This window comes from Bolinopsis microptera, chromosome 8 (genome assembly GCF_026151205.1).
Source record: "Bolinopsis microptera isolate Bmic1 chromosome 8, MBARI_Bmic_1.0, whole genome shotgun sequence".
In the NCBI taxonomy this organism is placed as follows: Eukaryota; Metazoa; Ctenophora; class Tentaculata; order Lobata; family Bolinopsidae; genus Bolinopsis; species Bolinopsis microptera.
In genome coordinates this window covers 16,881,599-16,900,706 of record NC_087079.1, presented here as the reverse complement: position 1 = coordinate 16,900,706, position 19,108 = coordinate 16,881,599, and the positions used below count along the sequence as shown (strand labels likewise).

At 38.4% G+C, this 19,108-nt stretch overlaps 3 protein-coding genes across 4 annotated transcripts; all 3 read right to left on the bottom strand.

The window, feature by feature from the left end:
• Window positions 1-6: 6 nt before the first annotated feature.
• LOC134819381 (uncharacterized) lies at window positions 7-8,880 on the bottom strand. 2 transcript variants are annotated; one of them, XM_063829319.1, is made up of 13 exons: window positions 8,689-8,880; window positions 8,353-8,478; window positions 7,136-7,343; window positions 6,719-6,775; window positions 6,397-6,556; window positions 5,769-5,923; window positions 4,996-5,193; window positions 4,028-4,333; window positions 3,690-3,845; window positions 2,027-2,146; window positions 1,686-1,847; window positions 1,163-1,330; window positions 7-908 (listed from the first exon to the last, which is right to left on the bottom strand). In XM_063829319.1, exons 3-11 carry the CDS (start codon window positions 7,292-7,294, stop codon window positions 1,749-1,751), a joined length of 1,410 nt encoding a protein of 469 aa, XP_063685389.1. In that variant the 5' UTR covers window positions 7,295-7,343; window positions 8,353-8,478; window positions 8,689-8,880; the 3' UTR covers window positions 7-908; window positions 1,163-1,330; window positions 1,686-1,748. The 2 variants fall into 2 exon arrangements, with proteins under 2 accessions (XP_063685389.1, XP_063685388.1); XM_063829318.1 differs by lacking the exons at window positions 8,353-8,478; window positions 8,689-8,880 and adding an exon at window positions 7,980-8,089.
• Window positions 8,881-9,277: 397 nt separating this feature from the next.
• Window positions 9,278-9,577, bottom strand: LOC134820208 (general transcription factor 3C polypeptide 6-like). The gene has a single exon (XM_063830431.1). The coding sequence runs from the start codon at window positions 9,575-9,577 to the stop codon at window positions 9,278-9,280; it is 300 nt and encodes a 99-aa protein (XP_063686501.1).
• Window positions 9,578-9,788: 211 nt separating this feature from the next.
• LOC134819385 (cation channel sperm-associated protein 3-like) lies at window positions 9,789-13,258 on the bottom strand. The gene is made up of 7 exons (XM_063829324.1): window positions 12,892-13,258; window positions 12,512-12,619; window positions 12,149-12,321; window positions 11,755-11,921; window positions 11,196-11,491; window positions 10,572-10,832; window positions 9,789-10,438 (listed from the first exon to the last, which is right to left on the bottom strand). Exons 1-7 carry the CDS (start codon window positions 13,177-13,179, stop codon window positions 10,223-10,225), a joined length of 1,509 nt encoding a protein of 502 aa, XP_063685394.1. The 5' UTR covers window positions 13,180-13,258; the 3' UTR covers window positions 9,789-10,222.
• Window positions 13,259-19,108: the final 5,850 nt, after the last annotated feature.

Here is a 19,108-nt window from a genome sequence, read left to right as displayed (position 1 = left end):
TAGCTGGGGGGTGACCAATCAGAAAGCTGTATTTTGATCATGTGACGTAGACTTAAAAAACAGAGCTTTATATAAGCTGGAGATTTTGAAGTAAAAATAGCCTGTGTGGAGTAGGAACAAAATGTTTGAAATCAAATAAGCTGTATTTATAATTCTTTATATAATGATAAAGACATCAAACCTAATCAATTTCACATTAGATATTTGATTTGCATTCGTAATCAGACTTTTTCTGACTGCATTTGAAAATTGTTTCTTTAAAGAAATGTTAATTGCTTAGTCTCATTCATACAAGCTCACATTGGAGCTTCCCCGGTTTCATTTCATAATTTTCCCTACAATACGATCTGTGACTTACTACATAAAATGTCAACTTAAAAAATCACATTTAATTATCAACAACAATTACAAGTTGAACTTTTGAACACTCCATTACTATACTGTAAAAACTACGATTCAAGTTGGAGGCTCAGACTGTAGCTGCTTTGTCAATGAAACTAAGAGCACCCAACATGTTCATAGTGTTAACATGTCCCACTGTTTCTCCCGTCTTGTAAATCAGGGTGTGTCACGTGACAGGTTCAGGGTGTGTCACGTGACAGGTTCAGGGTGTGTCACGTGACAGGTTCAGGGTGTGTCACGTGACAGGTTCAGGGTGTGTCACGTGACAGGTTCAGGGTGTGTCACGTGACAGGTTCAGGGTGTGTCACGTGACAGGCTCAGACTGTAGCTGCTTTGTCAATAAAACTGAGAGCACCCAACATGTTCATAGTGTTAACATGCCCCACTGTTTCTCCCGTCTTGTAGATCTCCACCAAACTCCCACCACCGTGACGGAGGGTGGAGGACAGCATGTCAACCAGCTGGATCAGGGACTGTGACTCTATTGTTGGGCCTCGTGATAACACCTGTTAGAGATTGGTAGTGTTAGAAGATGTGTTGAGTGAGTTTTGTCGGCCTTTAAGTAGAATGTAGTTTCTGTACGTCATATCACATGATCGTTTTCACATTGCCTTATGCAACTACCATAATTAATCTTATGATATAGCACGTTAAGGAAAGACATGCGAGGCAAACCCTATAACTTCAGCCTTGTTCTTACATCATTAATATATTGTAATTATATATTGGACAGGTATAATTTCCTTCAACAAGATAATACCTTAGTTTTTATGTTTTCCAAACAAGTCAGTGTCCTCTCATTAAGAGTTGGTTCCTTAGCGGACAGCACTACAAGAAGGAGTAACAAGGAGTTAAGGAGGGGAGTGTAGGACATGGCTGATATAATGTAAAGTTGTTGTTCTACTGACTTGTGTACTGATTTGTGTACCTGGGGTCAGTCAGATAATGATATAATTAATAGCTAAATATTGGTTTCTTTTTAGTACCTACTACTTACACTGTAATCGTGTAAAAATGATGCCATCGATTCAATAATTTGAATCTTACATTTCGTGCTCTGCGCGTGTTTAACCTAGAAACGTGTCACGTGGTGTCACCTCAGAGCTAAGTTGTACCCTACAAAGGGGAGGGATGATGATGTTAATGAGCTTACCTCAGAGCTAAGTTCTACCCTACAGAGGGGAGGAATGATGATGTTAATGAGTCTGGTGCTAACACAGTAGTTAGGGTACTGCTCTATTTTCCGCACGTACTGGGAGGGATGATGATGTTAATGAGCTTACCTCAGAGCTAAGTCTACCCTACAGAGGGGAGGAAAATGGAATGAATGTTTATGATGTCTGGTGCTAAACACAGTAGTTAGGGTACTGCTCTATTTTCCGCACGTACTCAAACATCTTGTCTTGGTTGTCGTTCACTATCCTGTTGGGACTCGACTGACATACCTGTTAGGATAAGATGGAATTCTAAGAATGTCAGTAAGGTGTTAAATTTAATACTTGGTTGAATGGTCAGCCAGCGAGAAGGTTATTTAAATTCAGTTGCGCTGCAAAAACAAAATACTTATAGAGATTATATAGATTATATAGATTGTTTTTGAAACATGACATGTAAGTAAACTCACACGTTTGAGATGGTTGAGGATAGCTTTAGAAACGCTGTCTTTGTATCCCGGTATGTCTGGTATTTTGTAAAGGTACAGGAAACAATCCCAGAATATTAGCGTGTCACCGTGCTCAATTAACTGTAAATCGAGACAATTAATATGATGGTCAATTTCAAGTTAGATTGGTTATTATTTGATTATCATCTTTTTAACTTGGATTAAAAAGAAAAAAAGAAACCCAGTTTTTATTGTATTTTAGGCAAAATATTTCAAAAATCATTACATACATATTATATTTAATATAAATAAGGTTGCCATAATTAATATAGATTATAATATCATGATCATGCACACAATATTGTGTCAGAACTCAGACAGAACCAATCTCAGGCTCATTGAACCACCTATGCCTCAACAAATCGTCCACACCCAACCTCTCATCTTCATCTCTCATCATACACCTCTCCACAAACTCCTTAGCCAGCTCATCTCCCACATGCAGCCACTTTATCTCCGAGTACTCCTTTATCTCCGACTTGTCACTGAAAGGTCCATCTCCCGCTATGAGACAGTGAACCAGGCATCCAATACTCCACACAGCAGCCGGGAGAGGGGAATACATCTTGTGCCGGTAGTATTCCGGAGGAATGTAGACGTCCGTTCCTTGGAATGTGGTGTAGCGAGTGTCCGGACAGAGCCTGCTAGCGGAGCCAAAGTCGAGGAGTTTGATGTGGAGAGTGGTGGGGCTTATCATGATGTTCTCGTCCTTGATGTCTCTGTGGTCCACTCCGTATGAGATGAGGTAGAGCATCACTGTGATGACTTGCCGAGCGATGAAGCAGGCGTTGGCAGAGGAGAAGGGGCCGTTTCTGTCGATGAAGTTGAAGAGGTCGATGTACTCCTCGTCGTATTCCATAACAAAGAACCAGTACTTAGTTTTAGGGATGTAGAACACCTCAAGAAGAGACACCAGGTTAGGATGAGAGAGGGGTAACCACAGGACAGCTTCATCTGGGATCTTTCTACCGTGTTCCAGGCTCCAGGACTTTCTCCGAACCATCTTATCAGGGACTATCTTCACAGCGCGGGTTTCCTGGGTCTGGTTGTCCGTACAGGTCCACACTTTGCCGTATCCGCCAACTCCTATCTGGGATTCCAGGCTGTAGCAGTCTGGAAATATTTCATCTACGTTTCTGGTTTTGGACATTACGAGAGCTGGTCAGAAGTGGGGTGGATGTTGTGGTGTTGTAGAGGGAACTGTTGATAATCAGGTCAGGTTTACAAGGCTATTTATACGGGACAGTTATAGCCTCTCATTAGGGCAGGGCTCATTAAGACTGGATTAGTAAAACACTCCTAATTACATAGCACGTGTCATGTAACCCGACCCTGCATAGTCGAAAATCCAGTATCACGTGATTTGAAACGTCTGGACGTCACTTGACTCGCCTTGAGACTATTCTGAGTGCATGTCATGTGATAAGACGACCCGAAATCTGGAATGTGAGACTTAGGGATAGGTCTGCAGTATGCGCTTAACTGCCCTTCCCAGACTTTCCAAACGATTCGTTAAGGAAGAAATCGTGGGTTGTTACTAAAAAACAACTCGAGTATAATTATCTGCTATAGTAACAATTATTATTCTTTTAAAAACGTATAATTTAAGATAAACGACCCTGACCTGAGCAAGGAATAGTTTAAGAAGAACAGCAGAAAGTTGAGAAGCAGCCACAACTCTAGGATGAGCAAGATCCAGCTCGCTGTACAACCTGGTTATGTCTACTGGTGACATCTTGTTTACTCGCAGTCTCTGTAACCAGTCAGTCGCGCTACTCGTCTGGGAGATAAGAAGTCCTTTATGTGCTGGACGAGTTAACAAACAGATAACATGTCTGGTTTTTAAAAGTCTTTGTGTTTAATTTGAACATGTTTCGCTAGTCCGTGCAGTCGAAGTCAAATCGAATTTTATCTTTTTAAAGGCCACATTTGTGGAATTCTGAAATAACTTGAATTGTATACCTTAAGGTTAGCCAGCATGAGAGCAGATAGGACAGGCATCTGTACAATGGTTATAAACAGCTCCTTCAATACAGTGGAATGATAAAAATGCGGAAGCATCATTGCAATCTCCCTAGCAAACGTAGTCGGACGATAAGCTACAATCTTGAAAATGTTGGGAATGTATGTTTGAAGGAGCCGAGAGATACGAGGAGCGAAGGAGAGGGTGAACATGATGATCTCGTACATTAGTGAGCAGGTTTCGTAGCTTTTGGCGATGACGTCAGAGTATAGGAATGTCATGTATTCGTTCTGCTCCGGATTCAACTGGGAAATAGAATAAGATGAAAATCCTGGTTTTCAGTGTACTCTAAGAATAGATATTTGAGGATCACAGTGGTATTTATAGTGAACAGATTTCAGGATCTAAGATTGATTTTTTTAATTCGTTTCATACGTTGAGTCAAGAGCTGACGTTTCGAACACTTAAATTGGGGTGCAGTTCTTAAAATATAATATTATTATGTATATAACTTTTTGTAAATTGGTCATTAGAGCTACCGGCGCGGCACCGTCCAGGCAACAACAAAAAAGAAAAGTACTTAACAGTTATAACGTGTGTGGAGTAATAAATCAAACCAGCGAGGTGGTTATTATTATAAATTTGTTTAATTCACTCAACACCAACAGAAATCGTACTCGGCGGTCAAGACTAAATGTCTTGTAAGGTGCTGAGTGACATACATACATTTCGTTATCTAATCCTGTTCACTTGTAGTACAGCTAGTTAAAATATTGCATACATTTCATCTTAGCAAGAAGTTACTTGTCCCACTCAGGGACAAAAGGAAATCTCAGCATGTGCGGGATCGCGATTTTTCCCATTCTTTGCGACAAATTTTATGTGTCGTCTGTTTGGTTTGTCGCGGTATCGCGATTTTTGGGCAAAATAATCGCGATTTTCTTTTGTCCCTGGTCCCACTGCTCACCTTAAACTCAGGACTATGTTTCATGACCACGATCAGAGCAGCAGGAAGCAGGATATACTTTGTCTTATCACTCTTCAGATTGGATAGTATCATGGTCATGGCTGCTAGGATCTCGTGCTGCACCTCCACTGATTGGCACGGCTCGAAGATAGTATCCAATATCTTGATGCACTCCAGATACGCTGCCAAACCTACGATCTGGAGTTGTAACTATTTTACCAGCATGTTTTGGTAGGTACGCTGCTAAACCTACGATCTGGAGTTGTAACTATTTTACGAGCATGTTTTGGCAGGTACGCTGCTAAACCTACGATCTGGAGTTGTAACTATTTTACGAGCATGTTTTGGCAGGTACGCTGCTAAACCTACGATCTGGAGTTGTAACTATTTTACGAGCATGTTTTGGCAGGTACGCTGCTAAACCTACGATCTGGAGTTGTAACTATTTTACGAGCATGTTTTGGCAGGTACGCTGCTAAACCTACGATCTGGAGTTGGAAATATTTTACGAGCATGTTTTGGCAGGTCTTTGTGCTGCTAAACCTACGATCTGGTGTTGTAACTATGTTACGAGCATGTTTTGGCAGGTCTTTGTGCGTCATTAGACCTTTAAACCTTTAAACCCCACATTTTCATTCACTTTTAGAGTTTTAGTTTTAACTACAAATTATTAGGGAAATCTGATAAAAATTGAAGCTAGAAAAAAAGCATTATGATGATCACGAAAACACAAAACTGAAAGCACGTGTCAAACAAAGATGCGCGCGGCTGACCTTGTCTTTGTTGTTGAAGGTAAGTTTAGTACAGTGCTCTATAACCAGAGTAACATGTGCCAGTGCAGCGTCCAGTATTGGGCTACCTGTACTGCTGGTTATGGACAGGTTTAGAGTTCTGGGGTTGTACCGTGTTGCTGCACTTATCTCACTTCCTGGAAACGGTATTGTTGGATACATTTATATGTACATTTATATGTACATTTATATGTACATTTATATGTACATTTACATATACATTTACATGTACATTTACATGTACATGTACATTTACATGTACATTTACATGTACATTTACATGTACATTTACATGTACATTTACATGTACATTTACATGTACATTTACATGTACATTTACATGTACATTTACATGTACATTTACATGTACATTTACATGTACATTTACAGCTTATTGAAACAAATTTAATGCCGATTTTTTTGAGGAGTTATTTATTGGACATTTACAAATACAAATTTTTTAGAGGCTAGGGCATCTTGCCAACCGCATGTACAACACGGGTGATAAACTGTATATCGACGAGTTCACCAAATCACCGTAACACGCCATACGCATAGATTTCGATAGAAGCTACCCAAACTAGAATACAAATCTGTTAGTATTACATACTCATGTCGTAGAAGTTGTCGTTGTAGATTCCCTGCTGATGGAACGTGACATCAGTAATCCTGGTGTAGGTGGAGGCTGCATAAGTGCTGCCCCCTACTTGGGACTCGACCTCGTTGTACTCGGATACTAGGTCTGATCTGTTGTTTCCTTGGTATACTTCCTGGAGTTAGAGCTGATTTAAAATGTTATTGTTAAAAGTTCAAATACTACTATATACTTGAAGATTTAGTTATATTCAAAACGAGTTGAACCTAGCCTCTCAATAGTTATGAGTGCAGTAGTTACGGTAGTGTGGCACATGTTCATTGTTCATTGTACTTACAAGAGGTGCAGTGGGTAGAAATAGTAGCCACCTTCTCAACGAGGAAAACGAAATAGCCTGAAAGAAACGTCAGCTAATTTATGCAAATTATCATGCAAATTATAAATTGCCTTTAAACGTTTCAAAAATGATGATTACTTTAATTACTTGAGAATATTAGACTTCATGACATATCTTTAACATGACTTTCCGCAAAAACCGTGAGAGATATACCATTGAAACTTTCTTGGCTGGGTTGAATGATTTTATGGCCTTTTTAGTTAATTAAATTATAAGTGTAAAGATTTCTGTATATTATGTAGTGCAGGATTCAAACTGGAATAAAAATGGAATAAAACTGGAATAAAACTGGAATTTAGTAAAAAACTAAAAATATTACAAAATAAGTGTTCAACGTTATGCACATGTTCAAATAACCTGGAGAAGGAGTAGCGGAGAAGGTTTACTGCTAGACGAAGTGCACAATACAGTGAGGGCGGTAGTAAGGGGCGTCTTGTTTGGACCGTAGTACTTCTGGGACCGTGAGAACCGTGATCTCTTCACCAGACCGGGGTTGCACCGGATCAGGTTGTACATGTTGGTGTTGATGGAGTTGAGCTCGTCGTGGGTCAGGAGCTTGTTTGAGCTGAGTTGGGATGAGGGGTGAGATTTTCTATTAATTTTAATTTATATTATTATTATAAAACTTTATCATAATTTCCGAGAATATCTCTTGTCATAAGCTAAATTAAGGAGATAATGCAGGTCAAAGATATTATTCAAATATCTTATTTTATACAATACAAATATTTAATTTATGCGAACTTTAAATCATGTCTAGTGCGGTAATGTTAACATTGAGAACAGAAACCATTAAGAATTTTGAAAGCAAATATTTTTTAATCTGGTTGGCGTGATTTGAACATCACTTCATCTTCATTTTGAAATTATTGCCCTTTATTAAGCTTACCAAATTGCTAAACTATTTACTTTAGAAAACGTTGAGAATTTTTTCTAAACATAAAAAACTGCACCATCAAATTAAACCAAATTACACCAAAATGAGCAACTTAGTTATCGAGTAATCAATAATCATGGAATCTCAATTATTTTCAAACAACACACATGATAGCACTCATAATTATAACTTCTTACAGCTTTCTACATCATAATTATCAACTAATCAACTAATATCAATTAGCTCCAAGCACAAAACACAAAAAATGTAACCTTATTTATTATTTATTTAATTACACAAAGTACAGATATACAAGTTCCTTACTACATCATGACATGCTGCAGTACACTGGCCCATATGGTAGGTTGTGAAAATAGTAGTTTCATGTCAAGATCGTAGATTAGGTGGTGCAGGCACTCTCTAGTTATTGCTATACCTGACTGCAAACAACAACCAATATTTTATATTATCAGTATAGTAGTTAATTTACAAAAATTTAATGTTTCACCAATTTCTAGCCCATATTAAGATCATAATTTCTTGGCCTGGAGTATGCTCGGCACGAAGTAAATTTTAACAGATGGGAAAACTTAATTAATGATTAAATTACTGGCCTGAACTGGAGTATGATGGATTATTTAACTTGTTTAATAACTTAACTTATTTACTTACTTAATTTACTAATTAACTAACTAACCTTCAAGAGTTCCCCAACACGAGTATAACCCTTCTGTAGCTGCTTAACCGGGCGGTTAGCCTGGAACAGAACTAGCACTGTTAGTTGACATATCTTAGGGTTTCCTAGTCGACTGTTCTCACGATCCTGGCAATATTTTAGAATTTAATTTTAAATTACATTAATTAATAAATTACGTTATCATGAAGTGAGTATTTTTTATGTCGCTAAGAGCTGAAATAGTTAGTTTGGACAGCCAATTATACGATTTATTATTACCTACCCATGACACTGCCTATAAAAGTCTACATACAACAATTGTTTCATTTTCTGGTTTTGTATCGCAAGTAAATAAACCTGAATAGCAACGAGAAGATAATTGTATGTAGTCGAGGGAAGAGGGACACTGTGCTTAAACAGATACAAGTACAGTTCTCTTAGGCTGGTCACTGCGTCTACTATCTTTTTACCCGATTGTAGGGTTATCAGGACATTGTTTGACAACTCGTTTAAACGTTCTGTCATGGTCTGAATAAGTTTTTGTTATATTCCTCATTATAAGGTTATCAGTTAGTTCTGAACACCAAATTAAAGTTAATTATTTATTAATTAATTAATTAATTAACACCGAATTAAAGTTTTTTTTTCAGAGTCCCGTATGAGTTTCTTGCTGTACTTTTCATGTTATTAATTACAAATGAAATTAGTGCAAATTATCGAATTCAAAATAAAATACCATGTAGTATATTTTCAAATAGGGTAAAGCAAAATATATGGCAAAAACACAAATTTAAAACAAGTCCCCCAACACCGCTGTCTTTTTTATCTGACCATGAAGCTTAAAATATACCCAACAACTTTATTCATACAAAAAAAGCATTCAATACATAACATTTGATCTGACGAAATCATTATCTCTAGAAATGATAAATATCATTAACATGTTTCATGAAGGTTCAGTTCCCATGTCTTGGCACATCTCTTTTGGTAGCACAACAACTTTTTTACAGTTCAGCTCCTTCTCTGTCTTCATAACATACCCATACTTTCCTCCTTCTTCTTTTTCAAATAGCATGTGAGTACCGATGCTTTCCCGGTACTTTCCCTTGAATACCATTCCCCCAACTTGGATGTAGGGTGTTTCTGAGTCCAACTCGAGGATCTGGATATCGGCAACGTCTTCAATTTCATCTACATTTTCTAAGTTCACAATTACTGTGACTTCTTCATCTGATTCAGTTTCCATGAGCTTGAAGGATCGGAGAATATAGCTGCTTTAATGGTTACAACATTCTGGTTGATAGGTCAAAGTCAGTAATAAATTTTATGAGATCGTGATGATTTTTCTAAAGACAGATAGACTAAAAAATATAATTTGGATACAATAGTTGCTGTGATTTTTTTAACATATTTTCATTGTTGAATTGGAGGTTGCAGTGCAGTGATAGCCAAGAGTTATGATACTTGTAATCATAAACAGCCATTGACACAAAATAGTAATAATCAAACTATATAAGTTAACAATAGTAGTAACTAAACCCATTAAAGAGCAATAAAATTAAAAGCTTATATTTTAAAATAAAATATAAGCTCTTCTAATAGTAGAGAATGTTCGATTATATGAACATTACAAATTGTGCCTCATCAGGACTTTAATTTGTATCTTCGTTGTCGGTTGTACTATTAGATATAGCATTAGGAACAAAGAGATATGGGGAAAATGTTGTACACCACGGCCAAAGTGGTAATTTTGATATCTATTTGTAAATTTAAAAACCTTCCCATTACCACACTCCAAGTATGGTAACATCAAAATTGAATAAGTAATCACACATATCATACATATTTTTACAAAATAGACAAATAATGGATGCCATGGCCATAGTAGGCTTTAATCATTGCGTTTGTAACTCGATTTTGCTGAGGATTTTGAGGAGGTGCTATGTCTGGGGCCCTGAAGTGGCTCGCCTCCAAACCATTTGGTGGTGTTAGTCGAGTACAATCGCCCAGTTCTACCTTCTCTCTCTTCTTCAAGAGCTTGTGCTTCAATCTCAGGGTTGGCACATCTACAGTCGTCAACGAATCCAAAGCAACTCAGACAGCTTCCCTGTGATTTTTTCAAATCATCAAATAATTGTACGCTGTGTATAGACATGATAACTTCAAAGAACTAAGGTTTTCTTGAAACTACTAACCTTAACTAAGGTATATTCTTACAGATAATGTGGTTTAGTGCTAACCTTAATCCCCTCTTGAGAATCTACTATTTCAATAGCCAGTGCTGGATTTTCGTTAACAATTGTTTCACCAAGAAGATTTTGTCCACCTTTGTTCGGGCCAAATATAGATATTCTATGGCTGAGTCGTCTCAAGCCCCCTAAGAAGCTGGCACTTCTAGAGCTGCGACGAAATACTGCCTGTTCTTCAGCTTGTTTCTCCATGATCATTACTTGGACTGACTGGTCCATATCGCTCATTAGGTTACCCAAACAGTTTACCACCTGAAGACAAAGTTTAACTTTAACTAACTCCAGATACTGTGTTAGGAATCTGTAAGAAATTGGCCAATGAACTAGTCTATGCTTTTAGGGCGTTAATTAGAGCTTTTTAATCACAATTTGATCGTTATCTCATGATTATTTCAAGACATGATTGAAGCAAATTAAAGTGGTAAATTGAGAAAACAAGTCAGATCAATTAAAAGCATAGATGTCTACTAACATTGTCTACTAACGTTGTTTACTAACATTGTCTACTAACATTGTCTACTAACATTGTCTACTAACATTGTCTACTAACATTGTCTACTAACATTGTCTACTAACATTGTCTACTAACATTGTCTACTAACGTTGTTAACTAACCTCAAAGTGATAATCCCTGATCATCTTATAATGGACACCAAGTTTATTGTATTCCAGGTTGAAACTCTCAACCCATAAAGGAACACATTTAACGTCTTGTTTAATAAAGAACTCGTCTTTTCTAACGTGCTTGTATTTATCGAGCACTGCTCTGGGAAAGCTCTTGAAATCCCCTGACTTCATTTGATTAATGATGTGTTTTATTTCAGATTCTTGAACGACTTTGGCTTTTTTCTTTTTATTGTAGATAACTGTTGCTTTTTTCGTTTCAATCCTCTTTTGGTAGCCAGCCGTTGCTGAATGGTTTATTAATATTATATAGAATCTGGCAAAATACATTACAGTAAAACCCCGATTTACCGCAGAGTTTGGGGGAAAGGAAACATCAACGGTAAATCAGGGTTTGTAGTAAATTGGGGTATTGGTTGTTTACATTATACATGTTAAACCCTATTTGGGGGAAAGAGATGGCCGTGGTAAATCGGGGTTTTACTGTATATGGTACCTTGTTAAATGGCGAAATTACATTCAAAGAAGCAGCCAATTATTTTTGACCTACCTCTATCGATTTGCTCAATAACAACTGCAACAAAAAGATTGCCAAATATGAAGTGACCAATGAAGAGAAAACTGATGATGAAGAAGTACATTCCGAAGTTTTCCCTTCCATTCTTAAGACTTTTCATCACATCAGTCCAGCCCTCGGCTGTTATCAGTATGAACAAACTGCAAAGCATTTTGTTAAAGACTAGAGCATACAATTTTTTCTAAGAATTTGAGTTCAACTAATGATATTGTCACCTTATAATACCCAGTTCAAACACAAACAAGTTTGCTGCCTCATAAAATGAACAGCAAAGTGATGCAAGGTGCAATTATTTAAAAATGATATAATATTATATATAAGGGGTCGTTCACATACTACATAAATGTAATTTCATATTGTGATGTACCTAAGGTACGACTTCCCAAAGCTGCCCCAGAACTCGTTGCTTGTATCTGTAGCAGTATCATAGCCGTACACATAGAATGCCATGATTCCATAGACAAACATCAATAGGCAGAGTAACAAGATGATGTGAATGAAAGAGCCAGTGAAGGTGGCAATGAGAGCTGTGACAACTACCTTAATGGGTGGTTTCAGTTCAGTAATTGTTGTAAATGAAGTAATTTTTAATGGTTCAAATTGAAACAAATTTATAATTCAATATTATATTATAGGAGTCAGCATGCGATATTTCAGTATTACTACTCATGCTCATAGATATAACATAAATTATGAAAAACTCTAGATCTACCGAATAATAATAAATTACCTGCAGTCCACCGATAAGAGAAATTGATCTTAGTGGCCTGAGAGCTCGAAGAGACCTCATGACTTTGATGACTCCAAGGTTCTGAGCCTCAGTTTGAGATAACACCAACTGAAAAAATTCAAACAATTAAGAAAACTACGTAGTCATAAAACTACAATAATCAGTTAAATCATTACCTTATAATTTATTGGGCACAAATGACACATTGAAATTCAAATGAAGTGCTCAGTTCTATACCAAAGTTATTAAAGACAACCACTCATAATAGACTGTGATTTATAGCATAGAAATTACAATTTGAATAAAAATGAACTATTCTCTTTGAGTGGGCTGTGTTAAAAGTTAAAAATTAAATTTACAGTATAAATGACTCAACTGACCTGCATTAAGGAGCATAATAGAACTCCAAAATCGAAGCAGTTGAATCCATTGAACCAGTAACCACGACCATAACTGTATAGCTTGATGACAAATTCGAGGGAATAAAGAGCAAGAAAACAGCTATCAACGCCATCTAGTATGTTAATGTAGATAATCGTTTTCTCTGATGGTTCAAGACTAGATGATATAGCAAATGTGACAGTGTTCAGGAGGATGGCTCCCATAATAATCCCCTTGAAGTATGCAGAGTGCGCAAGCATCTTAACATAGCCAGATAGGTTTCCCATCTCATAGATGTAATTTACATGATGAGGTATTCACATCTTCTGCCATCATCTTCTGTTGACATGATCCCCTAATAAAAGTTGTTTATAAATAAATAAATAAGAATATTATAGAATCGAATAGAATCAAATGTTGAGACCAATTTTCGAGATGGTTGTCTCTGATAGAGAGGAGTGATATCTATCAGCTGCTTCTATGGAATGGCGGATATGTTCTAGGGATAATTTAGAAGAGATTGTAGGGCCAAAATTTGAGATATGCCTTGGTTCCACCAATAACAAGTTGATTGGCTGCACAGAAATCTATAAGTCTGGAGAAATTCCTTGCCAATCCATATATTCTGTTTGATGTAACTTTTCCGTTGAAGTCACCTGTCACCCAATAACATTTCCTTAACTTAAAGATAAGGAAGTTCCTTATCTTTTTGGAAGACAAAGGCCCATCCCTTGTCTAGTAATACCATCCCTACCTGAGAATATAAGTAAACTGCAACTAAAAGAGTAGTTTCAGACTAGACCCTGGCATATGAGTTTCTGTAACCCCTAAATGGTCAAGACTGTTCTGATCAATGTTCTGAATGAGTTAATAAAGCTGTGATAATGATTATTATTATTGACTAAAGATAAAAATTCCATGTTCCACATGATAAATGTTGATAGAATTGAATTTGCTATAATCGGCATTATCGTGATTGATCTGCTGACTATGTTGTCATAACGAATATCCCTTTACTCATTATGCCACTGGGGTCCCTAGGGCTTTTCTCTGTTGTCGTCATGCTGACCTCACATGACCTCACAGATAAAGAAACTTACCATCTTCGAGTTGTGTATGTATGATGCAGATGTTTCTGTAGCGTTTTTGTGCCGATAGGTGAAAGAGTTGCTGGCCACTCGCACTCGGTATGTGGCAGGTAGAAGCATTATAGACCGTTGCAATTGCCCGAAAAGCTACGTAAAGGAGAAACAATAAATCCGAGAAGAAGAAGAAATACAAATCAAAAACAGTGCAAACACTGTCGGTGAGTCTGTCGTCCACACAAAGGATGCAAGACTTGAGAAAAACAAAATTTTGTATAATATAGACAAAGTACAAGTTGTAGATATATTTTACTGTAAAATTCTTAAAAGATTAAGATCAGTAACAGAACTGTAAATTCTAAATATTGTCAGACAGAAAATATGTAATTCCGGTGTTTGGCAACTGTTGTGTTGGGAAATAATTAGTAACAGTTATATAACACATGTTGCTAAATTGTAAATGCAAACGCTTCGCGCATTTAGAATTATTTGCCTAGCGCTCGATTTTACCAAACAAAATTGTAAAATTCTGACGTGTGATGCATGAAGAAGGCTTTGCGCGGCGCTATAAAACATATTAACTATATCTTGTATGTTATATCAATACTCGACTGAGTGAACAAATTTAAATTTTTGTTTTACCAATATTAATGGAGATAATATAAAATAATATAAATAAAACCTCAATTATTTTTCAAGGCGAATTCTGATTTTTATGTAATAAGTAATTGTTAGTGAATTTTAACTAATAATTTGTAGGGTTACCAAACTTTTTAGCAAAAAAATTGATTGACGATGTCAACCCTTCCAAATTGTTGTTTTGCAAAGCAAAGCAACGATCTCGTCAGCAAGAATGCTAGTTTGCGCGGCGCGTCGAAGTCCTCCAAGCAAAAAATTGTTTGACGTTTGCAAAAACTTTAATTGACGATGTCAATTCATGGCAGCTCGGCGCGGCACAGTAGCGCATTTCGCCGATCTAGCCAGATCGCTGTCAGCTGTGAGAAGCCTTATTGAGTGCGCGGCGCGGCACAGTAACGCATTGCGCTACAAGCAAAAAATTAATTTTGTTGTTACAAAAATGTAAAATACCATGCATTTTGTACACGACATGCAATTTGAAAGTTATTTTGAAAATTGTACTTAAGTATTTTTATATTTAATTTTAGAATTAGCACGTTGCAAGAGTTTTGTAAATTTTAGTCCTATTTGTAGATTCATAATTTACCAAAATACGCGCTAAGTTGGTTTTGTCGACAGTTTTGGAATTCGTTTAATGCACATTTCACCTTACTGGGCGGCGCTCAGCCTGTCGGTCCACCTAATCTCTATTCATAATCTAACATTTTTTTGAACATTTAAAATATAATTTGAAACATTACAGTAACGTTATTCAAATCTCAAACAGAAACAGTATATAACAAAGTTTTGTGTTTTGATCATATGATCGTGGATGTATAGTGATTGATTGCATAATTTTGAATTTGATTAATGGTGATTGTGAGTGAGAAGATGTTTGGAGTGCCAGCCAGTAACTCTGTCAAATGAACAGCCCATTGAAGAGCGAATGAGCGCAATTGCGCAAGAACAGCAGAGAGGGTGGCACAAAACGGCACACACGGAAAGGACGAAACAAAAAAGAAAAAAACGCCGTGCGCGGTAAGCTTGCCTATGTCTGAGAGCTGGTGTTACCTGGCAAGAGGCCTCGAAGGAGGTGCCGTGGTGGAGTGTGAAGGGAAAGTTCGAGAGCACGGCAGCTCTAACTGATGATGATGATTGAAGAAGGAGGTCGAGCGGGAAGCTCAGAAAAAGCTAAACAGGAAGGATCCAGCTGAGGTCTGACTCATGTCAGGAAGTGATGAAAAACTCACAGACAAAATCATCAGTGGCTGTCTACCCCGTACGTAGGCATTGTCCAAGATTTCAGGCATCAGGATACACTGGAGCAGTGCAGAGCTGATTACGACCAGGGTCCTCACGGATACCCTGTCTTGGAAGTCGAGCCAATGCCCTGCGTTCGGTAATTGTGTCTACTGATATAGCCTTCATACTTTCCCTACTAACAGTCACTGTAACCCTATCACTCGGAAGGCCCCACGGCTCCTACATGGACGCACGGCCGGGAGCCCATGTAGGGATAAAAGTGACTGCAAGAAATCCATCACATCCGTCACAGATCCAAAGCTGGTAAAGAAAAAAAGGCGGAAAGAAAAAGGGGAAAAAAGAAAGGAAGAAAGGAAGGACTGAAAGAGGAAGCTAGTTATCTACATTTAGACTTTCTTTGAAGTTGAGGGTTAGTCTGTAGATTTTATTAATGGTGCTGGTCGAGAGTTTGATCAAACTTACGTCCTCATCGCTGAGTTTGTCCATGCAATCGGGTTGCGAGATAAACGTGGAGGCAAGATTGAAGCTACCATTTCCGTCAATGCTGACTAGATTTCCACTGAGGCTTTGAAATCTGTCCCTTGGAACTTTCCCTAGGGGGCAGGAATGGAGCATATGGTTCTCGTCTTCGATGATTAGCTGGTTGATGTTCAGCTCGCAATAGTTACAGGTCCTTTCATCAAGTGGAGTTTTGTCGTACCCCCCCCTTTCAATTCTAAGGTGATGAGAACTGGACCGAATCTGTGTGGTTGCCCTTCTGTCCTGGAAAGACCTAGCGTGGTTTAGATATGGCTCCCATCCAAATTCTTTTTTGACTTCACTGTAGAATGATAGCTTTCTAGAATCTTTCACAAGAGAACCCCAGGAATCACGGAATAGTTTTCGCAGGTTCTCTGTCATCAATTCAGGGCTGCAGGAGTCCGCGAGGAAGGTTGCGTTGAGCAACGATGATGAATTCCTGTCAGGAAGGTAGATGTTGTTAAATGACTTGATAACTGATTCGATGCCTACAAACCATGACAATTTGAGGTTAATCTGCTCAGTCATTGCAGCTTTGACCAGTTGTGTTGAGGGAAGGCTCATAACTCTTTTGAAGTATTTAGTACTCAGTTTCAACATCTCAATTATAATTGGGTATGAGCCAGTTTCTCCCCAGGCTGTAGCATTGACTGCCCTTCTGTTAATACCAAGAAGGTATTTGAGGTGACGTAGGTGCACTTGCTCCAGTTTCTGTTTTGCGATGTGGGAGACTGCATGATCAAGGTTGTGAAACTTGCTGAAGCAAGAGAGGACCTTACTGACGGTGGGTAGAACTGGGGCCCAAACTTGACAACCGTATAGTAGAATAGGCTTGACAAGGGTGTCAAATAGTTTGTTAAGGCATGATGCGTCAATGTATCTCCGGTCTATGGTGCTTCTCAAGCTAAAGTAAGCTCCGAGTCCCTTACGGTAGAGAGAGTCAGTTGCCTGCCGAAATTTCCCTGTGCTGCTTATAATGATTCCAAGATAGCAGTAGCTGGAGACCATCTCTATATCTCTGTCATGAATAGAAGGACGCCAGTTTGGAATGTCAGGTCCTTTACCGTTGAAGACCATGAATTTGGTTTTGGAGATGTTGATTTCCAGACCCCATTCGATACAGTAGTCCCCAATGATCGAAAGCAACTTTTGGAGTGATTCAGGATCTAGGGCGAGGATTACTAGATCATCAGCCCACGCTAGGTGAGTCACTGAGATACCAGCGAGAGTTGGGCAGTTCACAACGGCTTCATTGAGGAGGTCAGAAAGCTTTTTAAAGTAGACTTTGAAAAACTCGGGGCTGAGTGGATGTCCTTGTTCAGTCCCTTTGAGGATCTTGAATGCTTCACTGATTTTACCATTCATCTTGATATGACCCTCTGATTTACTGTACATGTCTTTGATGATGTCGTAGTAGCCGCCGTTGACGCCATAGCAGGCTAGTTTGAACAGGAGGGCTTGTCTGCACACTAGATCAAACGCTTTTCGGAGATCAATGAACACTGCATATATTTTACTTTTCACTTTCTTGTATTTTTCGATTGTGGACATCAGCGTGAATATATGGTCATTACATTGACTTCCTTTGGTAAAGCCTGCTTGATTAGGTGGATCTGGATGAGAGATTTGGCGGTGAGTGACAAGCCGAGATAGCAGCATCGTGGAGAGCAGTTTCCCAATACAGCTACATACTGCTATTGCTCTATAGTTGTCAGGGTTCCTGATGCACCCTTTTTTGTGAATCGGTGTGATCACACTTTTGCTCCAGAGGTAGACTCCTGTCTCAAGGCACAGATTGAAGAGTTTAAGGAGGAGGGACCTCATTTTCACGTTCAAACCCTTGAGCATTTCATTGCTTATGTGGAATAAGAATAGAGCTGATTGACACATTGGATCTTTCCATCACTTCCAGTCTATTCTGCACATCGTTGAGTTGCTCAGATGTAGCACTGCTGCTAGCAGCGGAGAGTTGATTAGGGTTCTTCAGATGTTGAGTGATCCTCTTTTTTCTGATTTTTGAGCTTCCTTCACTGCTCAGTTTGAGGAATCCGAGCTCCTTTGTGAGTTCATTTTCTGTAGCTGATTCGAGTGATTTAATGTAAGTTTCAAGTCCTTGAAAGCTTAGATCAGTCTTGGTGTCAGCTTGTTGTCTTTTCCTCTTAGTTTTGGATGCTTGCTGTGTAGAGGAGTGTTTATCCAGTTTTGATCTCAGGAAATCCTTAGCGTTGGGCAGTGAGCTGGTAAAACAGAACTCAGTAGGAGATACAACGCTGTTTGGAACCGGGGCAGTTTCAGAGAGTGGCGGTTCAGGGGAGTATAAGAACTCTCCACTTTTGTCGCATGACTGGTCTGAGTCCCTAGTTAAGTATCTGCATAGTCTCTGTCTTAACAAGGCTACAACACCATTATTTTCCTGGTTACATGCAGTAAGCTCCTCTTTCGCGTCTTTCAGTTTCATCTTAGTTACTATTACACTTACAGCGGCATAGCTGGGGGGTGAGTAAGGGTCTGCTAAGAGAGTTTCTGTTCTTGTTTTCATATCGTTCAGGGAGTCGCTACTAGATGTGGATTGATCCATGGCATCCAGTATCAAAGTAAAGTCAGCTGGGGTAAGCTTGTCCAATATTTGTTGGTATATATGAACTTGACCCATTCTGTAACTTAGGGTATTGCAGAATCTTGATGATCTGATACTCTCATTGGGAATATCGGTACTGTCCCATAACAACGT

Bases quoted from the DNA above. Each gene is read 5' to 3' on its own strand.
- LOC134819381 (XM_063829318.1), bottom strand. From the start codon at position 8,041: ATGAAACTACTATTTTCACAACCTACCATATGGGCCAGTGTACTGCAG. The intron at 5,924-6,396 runs GTATGTAATACT...TACCGTTTCCAG, and splicing joins CGACAACTTCTACGACATGA to GAAGTGAGATAAGTGCAGCA. The intron at 5,194-5,768 runs GTCAGCCGCGCG...TTACAACTCCAG, and splicing joins CCTTCAACAACAAAGACAAG to ATCGTAGGTTTGGCAGCGTA.
- LOC134820208 (XM_063830431.1), bottom strand. From the start codon at position 9,577: ATGGAAACTGAATCAGATGAAGAAGTCACAGTAATTGTGAACTTAGAA.
- LOC134819385 (XM_063829324.1), bottom strand. From the start codon at position 13,179: ATGGGAAACCTATCTGGCTATGTTAAGATGCTTGCGCACTCTGCATAC. The intron at 12,620-12,891 runs GTCAGTTGAGTC...GAATTTTTTCAG, and splicing joins TATTATGCTCCTTAATGCAG to TTGGTGTTATCTCAAACTGA. The intron at 10,833-11,195 runs GTTAGTTAACAA...CTTTGTCTTCAG, and splicing joins TCAGGGATTATCACTTTGAG to GTGGTAAACTGTTTGGGTAA.